The sequence below is a fragment of the Ornithodoros turicata genome, unplaced genomic scaffold, assembly GCF_037126465.1.
Source record: "Ornithodoros turicata isolate Travis unplaced genomic scaffold, ASM3712646v1 Chromosome33, whole genome shotgun sequence".
In the NCBI taxonomy this organism is placed as follows: Eukaryota; Metazoa; Arthropoda; class Arachnida; order Ixodida; family Argasidae; genus Ornithodoros; species Ornithodoros turicata.
The window spans coordinates 1,142,062-1,158,197 of NW_026999359.1; the positions used below are offsets into that span (position 1 = coordinate 1,142,062).

At 48.4% G+C, this 16,136-nt stretch overlaps 3 protein-coding genes across 3 annotated transcripts; all 3 read right to left on the reverse strand.

Annotated features, from left to right (window-relative positions):
* Positions 1–742: 742 nt before the first annotated feature.
* On the reverse strand, positions 743–2,272 carry LOC135373849 (uncharacterized). The gene has a single exon (XM_064606904.1). The coding sequence runs from the start codon at positions 2,270–2,272 to the stop codon at positions 743–745; it is 1,530 nt and encodes a 509-aa protein (XP_064462974.1).
* Positions 2,273–2,274: 2 nt separating this feature from the next.
* Positions 2,275–4,047, reverse strand: LOC135373850 (uncharacterized). Its single transcript, XM_064606905.1, has 2 exons — positions 3,462–4,047; positions 2,275–3,407 (listed from the first exon to the last, which is right to left on the reverse strand). The coding sequence occupies exons 1-2, from the start codon at positions 4,045–4,047 to the stop codon at positions 2,275–2,277; spliced, it is 1,719 nt and encodes a 572-aa protein (XP_064462975.1).
* Positions 4,048–4,840: 793 nt separating this feature from the next.
* LOC135373851 (uncharacterized) lies at positions 4,841–5,392 on the reverse strand. Its single transcript, XM_064606906.1, has one exon. The coding sequence runs from the start codon at positions 5,390–5,392 to the stop codon at positions 4,841–4,843; it is 552 nt and encodes a 183-aa protein (XP_064462976.1).
* Positions 5,393–16,136: the final 10,744 nt, after the last annotated feature.

A 16,136-nucleotide genomic window follows, 5' to 3' on the forward strand; every position in this document is an offset into this window, starting at 1 on the left:
AACATCCTCCCCCGCGCAAAATAGAGTTAGTCAATGTCTAGTCATTTCTAACGGGTACAATAGCTGCACAGGCCGTCGAGTTATAGTCCCATTGGGTAGCCTCACGGTACAAGAGCGTACATTGCCATCTCGACCGGGATGAACTTCGTTGACTCTAGCCAGCTTCCAGATATGTCGAGGTGTCCTATGGTCGTGAAGAAGAACCACGTCCCCTTCCGAAAGCTTTGGGAAGCACTCCGTTGCGTTTGTTTGATGAGCTGACCTGAGCTCGAGGAGATACTCCTGCTTCCATCTTCTCCAAAACATGTCTGCAATTTTCTGTTTGTGTCGCCATCTTCGGATGCTTGACTGGGCTGTCGAGGATCGAACTTCGTGCGAAGGTTTCTCGGGTACTGCCGTTAAGGTCCTGCCTATTAGTAGATGAGCTGGAGTCAGCGCGGCAGGTTCGTCGGGAGTGGAATGAAGAAAGGTGAGAGGTCTGGAGTTACCGACTGCCTCTACTTCATGAAGAAGAGTTTCCATCTCTTCGAATGTGAGGCACTGTCTTCCCAGAATTCGCCGCAAGCAGCTCTTGACCGTCCGTATCAGCCGTTCCCACATTCCGCCCCACCATGCAGCCCGTTCTACGATGAACCTCCAGTTAATACGTCTTGCAGACATAAAGTCTTGTGATTCGGTGCTACGCATTATCCTCCACAAGTCTTGAATATCCCTCGACGCCTTCTTGAAAGCAAGGGCATTGTCACTGTATATGATAGAAGGAGTTCCTCTTATCGTCGGATATAAATCGTCGGAACGCCATGAGGAACGCTTTCGCCGTTGTATCGGTCACTAACTCGAGATGAATCGATCTCGTCGTGGCACATGGGAAGAGGAGGATATATGACTTAGAGGAGGATTCGTAACCTTTACTAGCTTTGATGTACAACGGTCCCGCAAAGTCGACACCTGTGGTCTCAAAGGGGTGAGTCGGGTTTGTCCGAACGTCTGGCAAAGGCGCAGTTGGCGCTGTGATTCGAGCAGCACGAAACCTTACGCACACCGTGCAGTCGTGTATAATCGACTTCACAATCTGCCTGGCCTGGACTATCCACCACTTCTCTCGCAAGGTCGACAATGTCAGTTGTACTCCTCCATGTAGCGTTAGTTCATGTGCGTTCCGAACAATCAGCTTGGATAGCGTGTGCTTCTTTGGTAGCAGAATGGGATGCTTGATATCTTCAGTGTTGTCCGAGCACTGTAGTCTGCCCGTAAGCCGCATCACTCTATTTTCATCGAGAAACGGATTCAGCCTCAGAAGCTTGGATGATTTGGCAATTTGCTCGTTGCGACTGAGTGCGAACGTCTCTTCGGGGTAAACTTCACGCTGCACATGTCTCACCCATAACATCTCGGACTCCGCCACTTCAGATGCAGTAAGCGCCCCCTTGTTTTTTTTTTTTACATTAGTGCGGCAATTCCACACAAATCTTCTTATCCATGCGGTGACCCGCACAACGCGGTTGTAACTGCTGTACTTAGAAAGCTCGAATAGAGGAGAAGGCCCCTTTAAATCACCTGCAATCACTAGTGCGGCTGTCAGCTTTTCTTCCTCGACGCTCTCTAAGTCCGCATCTTCTTCACCGCAAGGCTTTGGCCAAACTGTGCGTGGATGGGAAAGCCACCCTGGTCCTTCAAACCACTGTGTGTTCTGACGTAATGACCTGACGGTGAGTCCCCTTGTTAAGGCGTCCGCTGGGTTATCGCAGCCAGGGCAATGCCTCCACTGCTGCTGACGGCTATTCGCCTGGATCTCTGCCACTCTGTTCCTCACGAAGGGTTTCCACCTCGTTGAGTCACCTGGGATCCAGCTTAGCGTAATGGTGGAGACGGTCCAGAATGTCGTCTCAAGGTTCGACAAAGACAGCGCTTGACTCAGGAACTTGGCGATTCGCACTCCTATCAGGGCCCCCATTAGTTCCAGCCTGGGCAAAGTGATCTTCTGGAGTGGTGCTACTCGTGACTTTGAAAACAGCAGGGATACCTTTGTTTCTCCAATCTCACTCGTGCTCCGTAGAAGGGCGCATGCTCCATATGCCTGCGGACTAGCATTCGTGAAGAAGTGCATTTCATAAGTGTACAAAGACCCTTCGGTTGGAAGCACACATCTTTCCACTGAGATCATATGTAGATCGGGCAGCTCCTTAAGCCAGAGGTTCCATGTCTTCGATATCTCCTCTGGAAGTTTGGAGTCCCAATCTATCTTCGCCTTCCAGAGTTCTTGGAAAAGCATCTTCACTCGAATGGTATACGGTGACAGGTACCCCAGTCGAACAGTCTGGCGGAAGCCTGCAGTATGGACCTCTTGCTGTCTTTCATGTCGGCAATGACATCCAGCAGGTGCTGTGCTGAGAAGCTCAGTCTGTCACTAGATCGGTCCCACATCACCCCAAGTACCTTAGTGTGTGCAGTGTCGACGAATGATTTTCCTTGGCTAGCTCCGCCGGTGTCGCACTGCAGGAACATAGTCTGTAGCTCAGCAGAGTTAGACGCCCATTTGCTTAGTTTCATTCCTGCCCTCTGAAAGATGTCTTCCGCCTTTTGGACCAGATATTTCCCTTCCAAAACGTTGGCTACGCTCACAAGCAGATCGTCGACATAGAAATAATTTATTAGTGCCTGGGCCAGATCTTTGTTCGACCCCTCTACTGATCTCAGGTGATGCTGTAGAGTTGGAGTCAGCAGGAAAGGACTCGCCGATGTCCCGAAAGGCACCCTCGTCATTCTCCAACACTCCACTTCAGGCTGTGGATCGTCCAATGTTGGAGCATGGTTAAACCACAAGAAACGGAGAGCATCTCTGTCTTTCTCTCGAATGCCGATTTGCAGAAATGCCTTTCGGATATCCGCTGTGATTGCTATTCTGTGTAGTCTGAAACGCAACAGGACAGGCACCAAATCTGCTCCCAACTTAGGCCCCTTCTCCAAGTGGTCATTCAGCGACGTAGCTCCAGATGCGTGTGATGAGGCGTCAAACACCACACGTATCTTCGTTGTCGTGGATTCGCTACGTACTACTGCCCTGTGAGGCATGTAGTAATGCAAACCAGTCAGAGCTGTGTCTTCGTTGGCCTCCTCGGCGTGCCCATTTTCAAGGTAGCTCCTTATAACCTCGTTATACTTCGTCAAGCAGTCATTTTGGAGTAACCGTCTCGTAAGTCCTCGCAGTCGCCGGTTGGCTTCCCCGAAGTTGTCTTCCAATTCTTCTGTACGAGGCTTCCAGGGCAGGGCCACCTCGTACCGGCCGTCCACATAACGAATGCTTCTTTGAAATTCTTCAAGCACCGCTGTGTCATGCTCGTTGTTGTTTGTCGTTACGTCTGCGATTCCAATACTGTCTAACTTCCAGAACTTCTCCAGCACATCATCTGGATCCACACAAATTCATGTTCTTAAGACGCATATCGTCGTGGCTGCTGAACTTTCAGCATAGCCATGTGTGACCTGTGAAGGCCCTTGAAACGTCCACCCGAACACTGTTCCAATTGCTACCAACTTGTCATCGTCTGCATGCCTCTTCACTTCTCCTGTCAAGAGCTGCCACATTTCGTCACTGCCTATTAGCAGTCCAATGCCAGCTTCACACTGAACATTGGGGAACAAGGAGTCGTCGGCTATCTGGTGTCCTTGTCGACGAAGCCTTTCGACGAACTCCTGAATAGCTGGAATTACCGCAAGATACTTGCAAATGAACGGAATAGTGGTTGCGCGTATGAGATAGTCCACAGGACGATACTGACTCCGCAGGTGAAGTTCAACCACCTTCCCTAAGTTGGTCTTGTTAGCGGTAGACGCACTGGCAAAAGTGTTCAACCGCAACTTGCTCTCACCTACAACTTTCAGTTTCAGCTTCTGCGCAATGTCGTCACGGATGAAGGTCAGCTGACTACCTCCATCAATGATGCCACGAAGTTGGGTACACGCGGTGTCAGATGACGCCCATAGTCTGAAGGTCTGCAAAAGAACCTCGGCACGTCCCCGTTGGTCCCTGTGCTGGGTGGTGGTCATTATGTTGGTCACGGTGTCGTTGCTACTTGTCGGACCTGGTCACTTTGAGGGATCGCAGACAACGGAAGCGTGTCTATTTCCACAATGTTTACAGACAACGTTAACACGACAGTCCTTGGACCGGTGACCTCTTTTCGTACACCGAAAGCAGCGCATATCCTTTGACAGTTTTTTAATCTTTTCGGCGATCGATAGTCCTGCATTGCAGTCCAGTGTGCTGTGGTCAGTTGATGCACAGAACACGCACTTTGGAGTTCCTTCAACGCATGCTTGGAGAACCGCTCCGGTAGGAATAAGTTTGTTTCTTGCCCCGTTAGTATGTTGGGCCCCTGAAGCCTTCTGACTGTATTGCAGTCCAGACCGTTCTAGGCTATCTAATTCCGCTCTGATGAAGTCGAGGATCTTTGACAACTCATCTGTAGTCTCTACGCCGCAGTCATCTTGAGCAACTGGCCTGGTAGACCTATCCCTGTGGTCTGCGGTCCCGTCGTCGCTGGGCGTCCTCCTGTGTCGATGCATTCGGTTGTACCCAACCGCCATCTCTGTAGGGATAGCTGAGAAAAGGATATCGACCATCATCGACGAGTAACTACTTGTTGACACTCCCAACGCCTTGAGACCTCGCATGTTGGCTTGTAAATGGTCATACAAAGACCGTAGTCCATGTACGTCTCTCTGTGATTTCACAGCTGGTAAATCCCGTAGCCTCGCGAGATACTCCCGTTGTATAAGAGAGGTGTCTCCGAAACGCTGCAATAGTATCTCAATCGCGTCGTCGTAGGAAGACTCTGTTTTATTGCAGTCCACGAAGGGAATCAGCTGCTCGTCCTTTCAACGACGTGTTTAGGTACTGGAACTTCTCTGTCTTATTCAGCCGCTGGTTTTCATGTACTGCCGTCTTGAACTGCTCCCAAAATGGTCGCCATTCTGTGAGCTCACCGGCGAAGGTCATCAACTGCAACTTAGGTAGCTTGATTCCCGCTTGGACTTGTTGGTTGATCTGTGGCATACGAGGAGACACTGGCTCCGACTGAGGAGAAGCCATGTGCCGTTCCAAAAGCTGAAAATCAGTAAGCCGTGTTCGTAGTTCCGCAGTCGCATTAGCAGTTTGCTCTTCATATCGGAATACTGCTTCGTACTCCGCGGGTAAATCCTCATCCTTTATGAAGGGCCCGATTTCTGCGTTCACCGCTTGTAGTTCCTTGTAACTTTCTTCTATGCGAGCTGGAAGTCCATTCAAAACGGTCTTACTGACACCGACGTCCTGCCGAAGATCCGTGACCTCGTTCACGAGTCGAGTAATTTGTGCACGCCGTGCTGCCCTTTTAGGCTTAAGCCGGTCCATGATCAGTCTTCGAAGCGTTCAAGATCTTGTACAGCAGGCCAGTTCCCGGGTTTCGGCACCAGAAATGTGTTGTGGAATATCCACTCCGAGAATGAAGGAACTGTACTTGCCACTTGAAATACGTTTAATTTCAGCGACCAGCTTCAACCATGTCCGAGTATACAGAGGTACAGCAAAAACGTGTCCGCTCCTAACACGAGCGCAAGGTGGAAAAAAAGTATAGAAAAGTCCCCCAAAAGGCTCACACACACGCGCTTCTTACACGCGCTCTCAGTCGCTTCGTAGTCGTCTTACGATGCACACAAAGAAAGCTGCAACAGGCACTCCTCCATCTGCATGCCATGGACTGTATGAGTTGCTATCCTGTTGGATCCGCCTGTTACACACCTACTTAGCATACGGATGTCTCATACGGGAAGAAGACCTTCCCGAATGCAGTCACTATAGGGAACAACCCACTAGCTTTCACATCCTCACTGTATGCCCAGCATATCAGCATCTTCGTCAACGTAATCTTGTTTAGTTCTACAGAAACTTCTTACCACTACACCCGGCACCTTTCCTGGGTGATGAAAGTTTTGTAGAGATACTGGGCTTTTAAATGATCCGCAAATTAAATTACTAACTTAGCATTTATCTGAGTTTTAGTGACCACACAAATTTTACCTGGGTAAAACTTCAAGTAGTATTTCGCGCATTATGGTCTGAACAGCTAGTGCGCCTGAAAAACACGAATGAAATGAATGAAATGAAACCTTCGTGAGTAATAAATGTGGTCAATGGGCAGTGGGTCAAAAAAGTGGGTGGTCAATGGGTCAATGGGCAATATAGTGTAAGTTTTATATTATTAGTTGCATTAGTTGCAGTTTTATAATATTAGCTGCATAGACAGCTGAACGCAGCTGCGCTGCTTTCAGCTGTCTATGTCCAGCTGCTATCTAGCGCAGCGCAGCTGTCTGGGGACCACAGAGCTACCTAGAGCCTTCCCCGAAACGCCAAGGTAGAGGGAGCATCGGAAGGGTCACCCTTAGTTTCCGGGTGTTCGCACGGTGAAGTTTCCCCTATTATGTGTCTGTAATACATGCCTCCCCCTCTTTTTTTTTGTCTTTTTCGTCAGAATTTTTTATTGCTTGATACGGCGGTTTTTTTTTTTAAATTAGCCGCGCTTTCCTACTAAGTTTCCAAATAGTCTCCTAGAGAAAATATTATTGTGACACTATTGAACGAACATTGTCCGTGTGTCCAAGGTTAGCGGTCTCTCAATGTCGTAAGAACACACTTTTATCGAACTATGGATTAACTTTATTTCATTTTCATTAAGCACGTTCACTTTGGCTATGAACACACCAGAAATATTTCAAGTCGATTGTAGCTAAAGAAAGAATGTCATGTTGGCTCACAATCAACTCTGGCGCGAATATGGCATGCACAGGTGTCTCTCCTAGCATAACATGTCTCATTCACTTGCATGCAGAACGGAAGAGGGGCTTTCGGCTGTAAATATTATTGCAAGAACAGGCCTCACGAGATCGTCGATCGTCCTGATGGTCATCAGTGTCTGGTAAGGTAGAATGAATCTTTCAGGATTATAATTGAAGCGTGACAGATTCAGAAACTGATAACCTCATCGCGCGTCAGTTCTCGCTCTTTGAAGGAGCGTTGAAGTCACCCTCAAAATATTTTTTTGCTTCTCGGTGCGATGTCTTCTGCAACGAGTAAAGTGAGCCCCTGCGAAAGTACAATGAGCGCAGGTAATCCAGAGAGCACGCGCAAGGCTCTGTTCCGCACACCTTTCAGAAAACCCGTCTCCACGTGCAAAGACCGCATCGGTGAACGAGAGGACGTCATGAAGTATCACGGGTTCTGGCACATGACCAGTGACGTCCAACGGCACAGCTCAAGCATGTATAGACGACCGGCACCCGTACGTCATTGATTACGTAGCGCCGCCGCGCAAAGCATGTTGGTGGTCACTGACAGCTGTAGCAGCCTGTCAGCCGACGCGTTTTTCCCGCTTCTTGCCCACCACAGTAAAAGATAAACTCGAACCAGTCGTCTTGTGACGTCACGTGTTTGAAAGCAGAGGGTCGTCTGTAAATGGCACGGGAGCGAGAAAAAAAGAAAAATGCACCGAACAGTTTCTACGTCACGCGACCGATCTCTCCGACTGTCTATTGTAAAATTTACTTTTTTGCGCAGTTACAATAGACGACCTGCACCCGTGCGCCATCGATTGCGTTTCGCCGCCGCGCAAAGCATAATTGCGGGCACCTATAAAACTCATCAGCCTTTTCGACATATCAGCAGACGCGTTTTTCCCGCTTCGTGCCCATCAAAGCAAAATATAACCTCGAACCTGTCTTCTTGTCACGCCACGTGTTTGAAAGTAGAGGGTCGTCTATAAACGGCAGGGGAGCCGAGAAGGAAAAAAGAAAAGAAAAACGCACCGAACAGTATCTACGTCACGCGACCGCTCTCTCAGGCTGTGTATTGTACATTCTATTTTATTGCGCAGCGTGACAATACACGACCTGCCTCTGTACGTCATCGATTGCGTTTCGCCGCCGCGCAAAGCATGCTGGTGGGCACCTATCCAACTTATCAGCCTTTTCAGCCTTCCAGGAGACGCGTTTTTTTCCGCTTCTTGCCCACCACAGCAAAAGGTAACCTCGAACCAGTCTTCTTGTGACGTCACGTGTTTGAAAGCAGAGGGTCGTCTGTAAACGGCACGGCAGCCGAGAAAAAGAAAAGGAAAGCAAAAGCACCGAACAGTTTCTACGTCACGCGAGGCTCGTGTCTCTCGTCCGCGACTGCTCTCTCCGACTGTCTATTGTAAAATTTATTTTTTTGCGCAGTTACAATAGACGACCTGCACCCGTACGTCATGGATTGCGTTTCGCCGCCGCGCAAAGCATGATTGCGGGCACCTATAAAACTCATCAGCCTTTTCGACATATCAGCAGACGCGTTTTTCCCGCTTCGTGCCCACCAAAGCAAGATATAACCTCGAACCTGTCTTCTTGTCACGCCACGTGTTTGAAAGTAGAGGGTCGTCTATAAACGGCAGGGGAGCCGAGAAGGAAAAAAGAAAAGAAAAACGCACCGAACAGTATCTACGTCACGCGACCGCTCTCTCAGACTCTGTATTGTACATTCTATTTTATTGCGCAGCGTGACAATACACGACCTGCCTCTGTACGTCATCGATTGCGTTTCGCCGCCGCGCAAAGCATGCTGGTGGGCACCTATCCAACTTATCAGCCTTTTCAGCCTTCCAGGAGACGCGTTTTTTCCGCTTCTTGCCCACCACAGCAAAAGGTAACCTCGAACCAGTCTTCTTGTGACGTCACGTGTTTGAAAGCAGAGGGTCGTCTATAAACGGCACGGCAGCCGAGAAAAAGAAAAGGAAAGCAAAAGCACCGAACAGTTTCTACGTCACGCGAGGCTCGTGTCTCTCGTCCGCGACTGCTCTCTCCGACTGTCTATTGTAAAATTTATTTTTTTGCGCAGTTACAATAGACGACCTGCACCCGTACGTCATGGATTGCGTTTCGCCGCCGCGCAAAGCATGATTGCGGGCACCTATAAAACTCATCAGCCTTTTCGACATATCAGCAGACGCGTTTTTCCCGCTTCGTGCCCACCAAAGCAAAATATAACCTCGAACCTGTCTTCTTGTCACGCCACGTGTTTGAAAGTAGAGGGTCGTCTATAAACGGCAGGGGAGCCGAGAAGGAAAAAAAAGAAAAGAAAAATGCACCGAACAGTATCTACGTCACGCGACCGCTCTCTCGGACTGTCTATTGTACATTCTATTTTATTGCGCAGTTACAATAGACGACCTGCACCCGTACGCCATCGATTGCGTTTCGCCGCCGCGCAAAGCATGATTGCGGGCACCTATAAAACTCATCAGCCTTTTCGACATATCAGCAGACGCGTTTTTCCCGCTTCGTGCCCACCAAAGCAAAATATAACCTCGAACCAGTCTGATCGTGACGTCACTTGCTTGTAAACAGAGGGCCGTCTATACAGCGCGGAGCGAAAATATTTTACTCGGTGACTCCTGGCAGACAGCTCCGCAGATGAAGCAGGATTTTGAACCATGTTGAGTGTCACTTCCATGCGCCTATAAATTGCTGATGAAATATGGCGACACCATGCCCAATCGTCTATGCCGTTTGGGATGAGTAACAGTGAAGTATGTACCTCATTCCCCCTCAAGTCGATACCAGGCCCCTTAATGACGAGCGGCAATCCGTCATGAAAATCTGCAGAAGGGACAGTTGTTTCAGGACATGCAGCCACGCAATGCGCGTAGATTAAAGACAGACAGAAGACAAAAGACCCAAAGAAGGGAGATAAAAGCGTGGATGAGACTGGCATCGATGTGATCCGTCGGACTTCATTCACTGCACGGGTCTGAAATATTCGGACGGGACATGTATTACGTACGTTGGCTTCGTAACAGATATTACCTTACCCTCAAAAGAAGCAGCATGTCTATTCTCAAAGGAACCTGGTGCTATACACACAGCTTACAAATTATGTTACGTTTACACAAGAGCAGAATATGTGGCACCACCTGACCAATGGGAAGGGTTACAACTTTGTTCCCAATGTGTAAGGCACCGCCAGTGCGCCAGGATAGGCAATGTCTAAAGGAGCCAGGAGTGTCATATCTGCGCTGCCGTCACTCACAACTAATGTATGCAAAGGCAATTATGCAGATGACTACCTCGTGAACAGAGCTGTCCAAAGGGCGCATTTTCCGAGGCCTTGTCAACATCCCCGATTCAATGCTTGTGCGAACCAAAGGAACGGGTGGCAGTGCTATCCTCATAGACCCACGTAACACCTCCACCGGACCGATCGACTTTTCATTTCGCAGCTATCGGACCCGCAAACTTATATCGTGCACCACTATTACCAGAAATGATGTGCATATTTGGTATTGGATCCGGCTAATGTCTGTATATGTAAAACGGGAAGTGGCACAGCATACGTGAAGGGTGTCATATAAGTGCAGCTCCGGGAAATGGCACCTACACTCTTAAAAATGAACTTCACCACATAGCACGCTCCTAGCCAACCATCATCCCGAATGACAACGTTCTCGCCCCTGATTTGCTGAAAACGGGAGGAGTAGCCTATTTTGTGCCCATTATGCACGGAACAAAATAGGCTCCTCCTCCTGTTTTCAACAAATCTAGGTCGAGAACGTTGTCATTCGGGATGATGGTTGGCTAGGAGCGTGCTATGTGGTGAAGTTCATTTTTAAGAGTGTACTTGCTGCTTTCCTTTAATCTGTTTGTAGATGTAATTATCAACACTTTGCACAGTAACCTTAATACACGTATACGGAGAGGAGAAGATAGGGAAATAGATCATGTGATTAGACGCAACCTGCCCAGCAGTTGGCTCCTCCTCCGAAGAGATCCAACTGCAATGGCTGCTGTTGTAGCATCGCTCCCGGGATTTCTCTAGGTCTTGCAGCCCAGCCGTCGAGGCTTACAGTACTGACGCAAGCAGCGTGGAAGCTCGACCGGCGTTTCATGTCAATAATATTTCACGAGAATGTGTTCTGGAATACGTCGTTGCAATCTTCCAGGAACACACAGAGGGGACTTGGGCACAAAAGGGGGGGAGGAGGGGAGCAACTTGTGGGTCGCAAAAAAAATAAAAGAACTGGCATATATGAAACAAGTTACACAGGCACCAAATCAAGGCCAGCGACAGAGCTCTTTATTTGAGCTGGCCTGTCGCCACGAGCGCGGTTCGCCCTGTCGATTGTGGTCCGGAACAACATCTTCCCAAAGTTCGTGTCCCAGGACGGCTCGATACAGCGCGATTACATACACACGCAACACCATCTCCGCTGCTGTAACGGGTGAAGAGTATCCGGTACGCATTCTTCACGTGCCATGACACGGTGACATGACACGGTGACATGTGAACCGGCAGCCGCCGTCGCCGCTGCTACTTTTTCTCTGACGTGAATCTCCGAAATGGCCAATCTTCATCGCAGGCTTCTTTTCTCGTTTGTTCGCTTCATCTCGCACCAAGAGAGGAGGAGGGATTCCCGCGATGCGACGTACGGGAGAGGATCTTCACGTAATTGACCCCTTAACAACTGTCGCCTAAAAAGAATAAAATTGGCGGTGAACGACTCGAGCACCTGCTCTTCACTGGAAGTGGGAACTAATGAATCATATAGATCGAGTGTGCTAGGCATTCCACGCAGGTACCAGGTGGATGCATCATACGAGCTGAGGGGACAGTATGTGTGACGTACCTTGACTAAGTTTAAAATCCAGAAACAAGTTTATCCTTCAAGCCTCTAGAATGAACTGTGCTGCGCTAACGAATGAGGCGCACCAGAACGAGGAAGGCCAAGCGAGGGTTATCAGTGGTGTGATTGGGGATGGAGAAATGGTGGGAGACCAGGGTAATTTGATGGGATCTGACACCGGAAGTATTATGTAACTGCACCAAACGCTTACCGCGCCGGTGTTTACGTAAAAGTTCATGGAGCCCAACGCTCAGTCTCACTGATGTACAGTAGTCTCACGCAAATTCAATAGACCAACCTGGCAGTTTTACAGGTGTGACAGCAGGTCGTATGTATATTTGTGCCATGAAGGCGAACAACTGGTTGAGCGGCCGACGCCACACAGCAGGGCGTGAGGTACGGAAAGGTACCTAGTTCATAAACTCGGGGAGCAGGGGAATTCGAAACTGTTAACTACAGATAAAATAAGACAAACCCCAGTGCCGAGGGTATGCAAAAGGGCGTACGGAACAGAGGCCGAAGTTCAATCCACTGTGCCTTCTTCTGTATGTTGATGTTACATTGTTTCTGATAAGCGGCTGCGGTTCTACAGTGGCTAGAGGGGAGCAATCGATTGCAGGATTTTATAAGAAGAGGGAAATAGGTCAGGACACCACTTAGGGATAATACATAAATGCATATAGTCCCTCGAAATGTCCGACAAGCAGTGCAATAGAAAATTCGGAAAATCAATTTGTGCAGGGATAGAAATTTATTTATTTATTCATTTATAGTAGCACCTCAAGGCGCCCCGTTGGATCTAAATTGAACCGCGACCGAGATCTTTCTGTTGAACATCTTGTCCGTGCTGTAAGATGTCATCCGCTGCTGTTGAACAAATCTGAAAGGCATTGACTGAACGGACCCGTCCCCCGTAATTAAAACTACAATTCCATTCAGAGTATTATACCAGTGTGATGTGAAGATGGGATCTCTGACGGGAAATAAGGGTGGTGTCGGTTTATGCACCGGCCTCGGTGGCTCAGTCGGTAGCGTGTTCGCCTTCTGATCGTGAGATCGAACCCGACTAAAGACGCCAGCAAGTTGTTGGCGGGTTAGACACGTCGTCTTCCGCGAGGTACGTTAAATAAGGGTGCCGTGTGATGAGCTTTCGTCGCACGTTAAAGAACCCTCAGGTGGGAAAAAGCAATCCACAGACTGACCGCTTTGGCGTCGCTCATGATATCGGTTGCCTCGCGACGTACACACCCAATTATTATCGGTTTATCCAGTGGAACTTTGGCTTCCCTGAATTACTTGAGGAACATGTGTGTTTTTTTACACATGTTCTGCAATATATGGATGTATCTTGCTATTTCAGGACCCCGCAACGGCACGTACTGGCGGATGTCGTGGAGGACATTGCCATAAGTTCTATCGCTGGGACGTCTGAAGATATCAAGATAGAAATCGAGAAATATCTGGTTGTTTTGCTTGTCAATGCCTCTGTTGGATCGATAAAACCTATTTGCATGTTTGTGCTCGCTTTACTTGCCCCTCTTCGGCAGTAGTATCGTAATTTTTGCCCTTAACTGGATGGAATTTTATTGCTTTTTGCGAAAGAAACGCGATTCCCATATTGGAGACCCAACAGGGATGCATACTGTTTCAACGGCGTCAGCTCCAAGCCACGGAGATGAAGAGAGCGTGTTGCCGCGAACGAAGAAGAAGAGGACGGGCTCTTGAATACTAGACTCATCTGTCTAGGGTGGAGTCACCCTTTGTAGAAGCAAATGCCGCAAAGCCGCAATGTTGATGCCCACAGTTACCATGCGTGAATCCTGTGTACAGATTTAACCAACTTTTTCGGACCTCATTTGCTATGTGTATGCTCAACTCTAAAATGTAGCGTCTCACCAAGCGTATAGCTCCACTTTCGTGAGCGGATCGCGATCTGTGCATGGGAATCAAAATGGCGGCAATTCGTAGCAGCTGACGCGGTTGTGTTCACCCTACGCAGACGGACTGGGCCACCCTATAGGTGCAGCGAATGTTGAAATCACGACCTGTGCATTTCTTATGGGTGACAAATCGTAAGACGCAACATCCACCCTGCTAAGAAATTTGACAGAATCGCAGACATCTGTCTCAGAGGGTGTCTGAAGAAAATTATATGGTATTATGGGCCAATTCCCTTCTGTTGGGGGGGGGGGGAGGTTCTTAGAAGGATTTCGCTTAGGGGTTCTCACAGAACTTTTAAGAAACCCCTCCAAGATTTTCCGAGGAGTCTCAATATTTCAAAGTATTTCATAGGAAGCAGCAAAGGCTAAATTTTTGAAAAGTTTCATTCCTTTCACTCTTTATTGGTGCCATTGAGAGAGCTCCGCATATGCAGTACAGACGAGCCCAGTGTTTTTGACGATGGAATGTCAGGTATGGCTTTTCTTTGAAGCACGTTTGGTAGGCGTCCGGATGACAATAATCTGGCTGCTTAGCAGGAAAGAGACCCCATTGAGTCTAAATGGAGAAACATGAGAAAGCAAGCATATGCGTCGCAACATACTGGTAAGCTCATTCAGAGAAGTAGAAAAAGTCTAAAAGCCATGCCTGGATCGGTATTTCACACATACACTCATTCCCCCATACTGGTGTTTCCGATTAGTTTGACTTGTTTTACGAAAAAGCTATGACAGCACCATAGAGAGTATGTATATCTTAAATTACTAATTACCCAGCATTCATTATTTATTTCTTTAATGAGCAACTTTCGGGCAAAAGTTACATATGACAGCGGAACACTCTGTCTGAAGACAGAAAGGACAATGAAGCAACGGCTCAAAATCAGGAGATTACCTCATTGAGGTCTGAACGCACACGTCGGACAAACTCCTGCAGAGCCCTTGAAGTCGATATCGAAGGTTGGCTGACACATCCTAGTGTGGTTACAATGGCAACAGCCTGACTGAGGACTCGCTTCTTATCATGGCGTTGATAGCAGACAATGGTGGTTTGGGGGCCAGACGGGTTTGCATCAGATGCAGCCGGCCAGATGCGACACCACTTTTGAATACCTGCATTTGTCATTCATGTTGCGTCCATGCTCCCTGTCCCTATCGTTAATGCAAAGTGACGTCTGGCCTTGAGCCGTGGCGAGGCGAGTTTGCGCCCGGGGTAGGGCAAATCTGAAGTGCCCACCCCCCGTTGTCGGCAGAAGCTCTGGAAACAAAGAAAAAACACACTTAATATGCACTGCCGAGATCGTAAATTCAAATTTTCCTCGTTCCCGCTTGACAATGTCCAACTAACCCGTGAGGGCCTGCCGTTTTGCGCCCTCTCTGGTGAGGGCGCCCGGGGTGGCTGCCCCTCTCGCACCCCCGTCACTACGGCTCTGGTCTAGCCGATGTATTTCATAACCGAACCTGTCGTGTACTCTATACTGTTTGCAAGGGGGGTTGAATTCGCCAAACAACCAGTTGCATCAACGATAGGGACAGGGAGCATGGGCGCATCGTGAGTGCCGGAATGGCGGAACTGGACGAATGTAGCGTGTTAGAAGTGGTCTCACGTTTGGCCAGCTGCAATTCGTACAAACCTGTCTCGCAGAGCCCACAATCACTTGCCAGGAACACAATGATATCAAGGCAGTCTACCGTGAGGTTATTCCCATTGATACCACGCCCGGATGCGCCCACTAACCTTCTATCTCCATCTGAATAGCAATGCGGGAGCCTTTCTAACGTCGCAGGCCCGACCTCAACAAAGTAATTTGTTGGTTGTCAGGCCTTGCGTGTGTGTGCGTCGGTGCACCCTTTTTGTCCCCAGACTCAAGGTTCCGTTGTGACGCATTTCCAGCAGCTTGCTGTCATCTCTTTTTTATTTTAAGATGAGAAGGCACTATGGGAGACTCTCCAACAAGAATAATAAAAAAACGTCCAAAGAAGCCCGCACGAATAAAGTATTTATAAGCGAATTCTGCTATGCAGATGAGGGGAAGCCAAAACAGCGTCCATGCACAGGGATGACAGTACCTGAACCGTAGACAACGTTTTCGATCCAAAAAGCGGTTGATCTGGAAAGTACATCAACATATTCTTCAATTATCCAATGCGCTTCTGATGTGCGCATTTTCGATTCCTCCTCGTTTATATTGCAAAATTCGGCAAGATATATATTTCAACGTTCATTACGCTCCTTTCACGATTTTTAGGAAAATGAAAATACAATGGCTTCGTACGACCGACTATCTCTCCGATTTTGCTTTCTCACTGCCCCCTAAACCACCGTATTCAAAGATTCGAATAATGAGAATAAGGTAATTAGCCAAACAGTAGTTGCAGATTCTTACTGAGAGGACGTCCACCTTGTTCTGTAACACACCTACAAAAAGAGCATAGACTGTGCTCTCATAGCTTTTTTTTATATCCATAAACAAATAATAGAAAACCCCGTAACCCCCGTTGCGGGAGTACTACA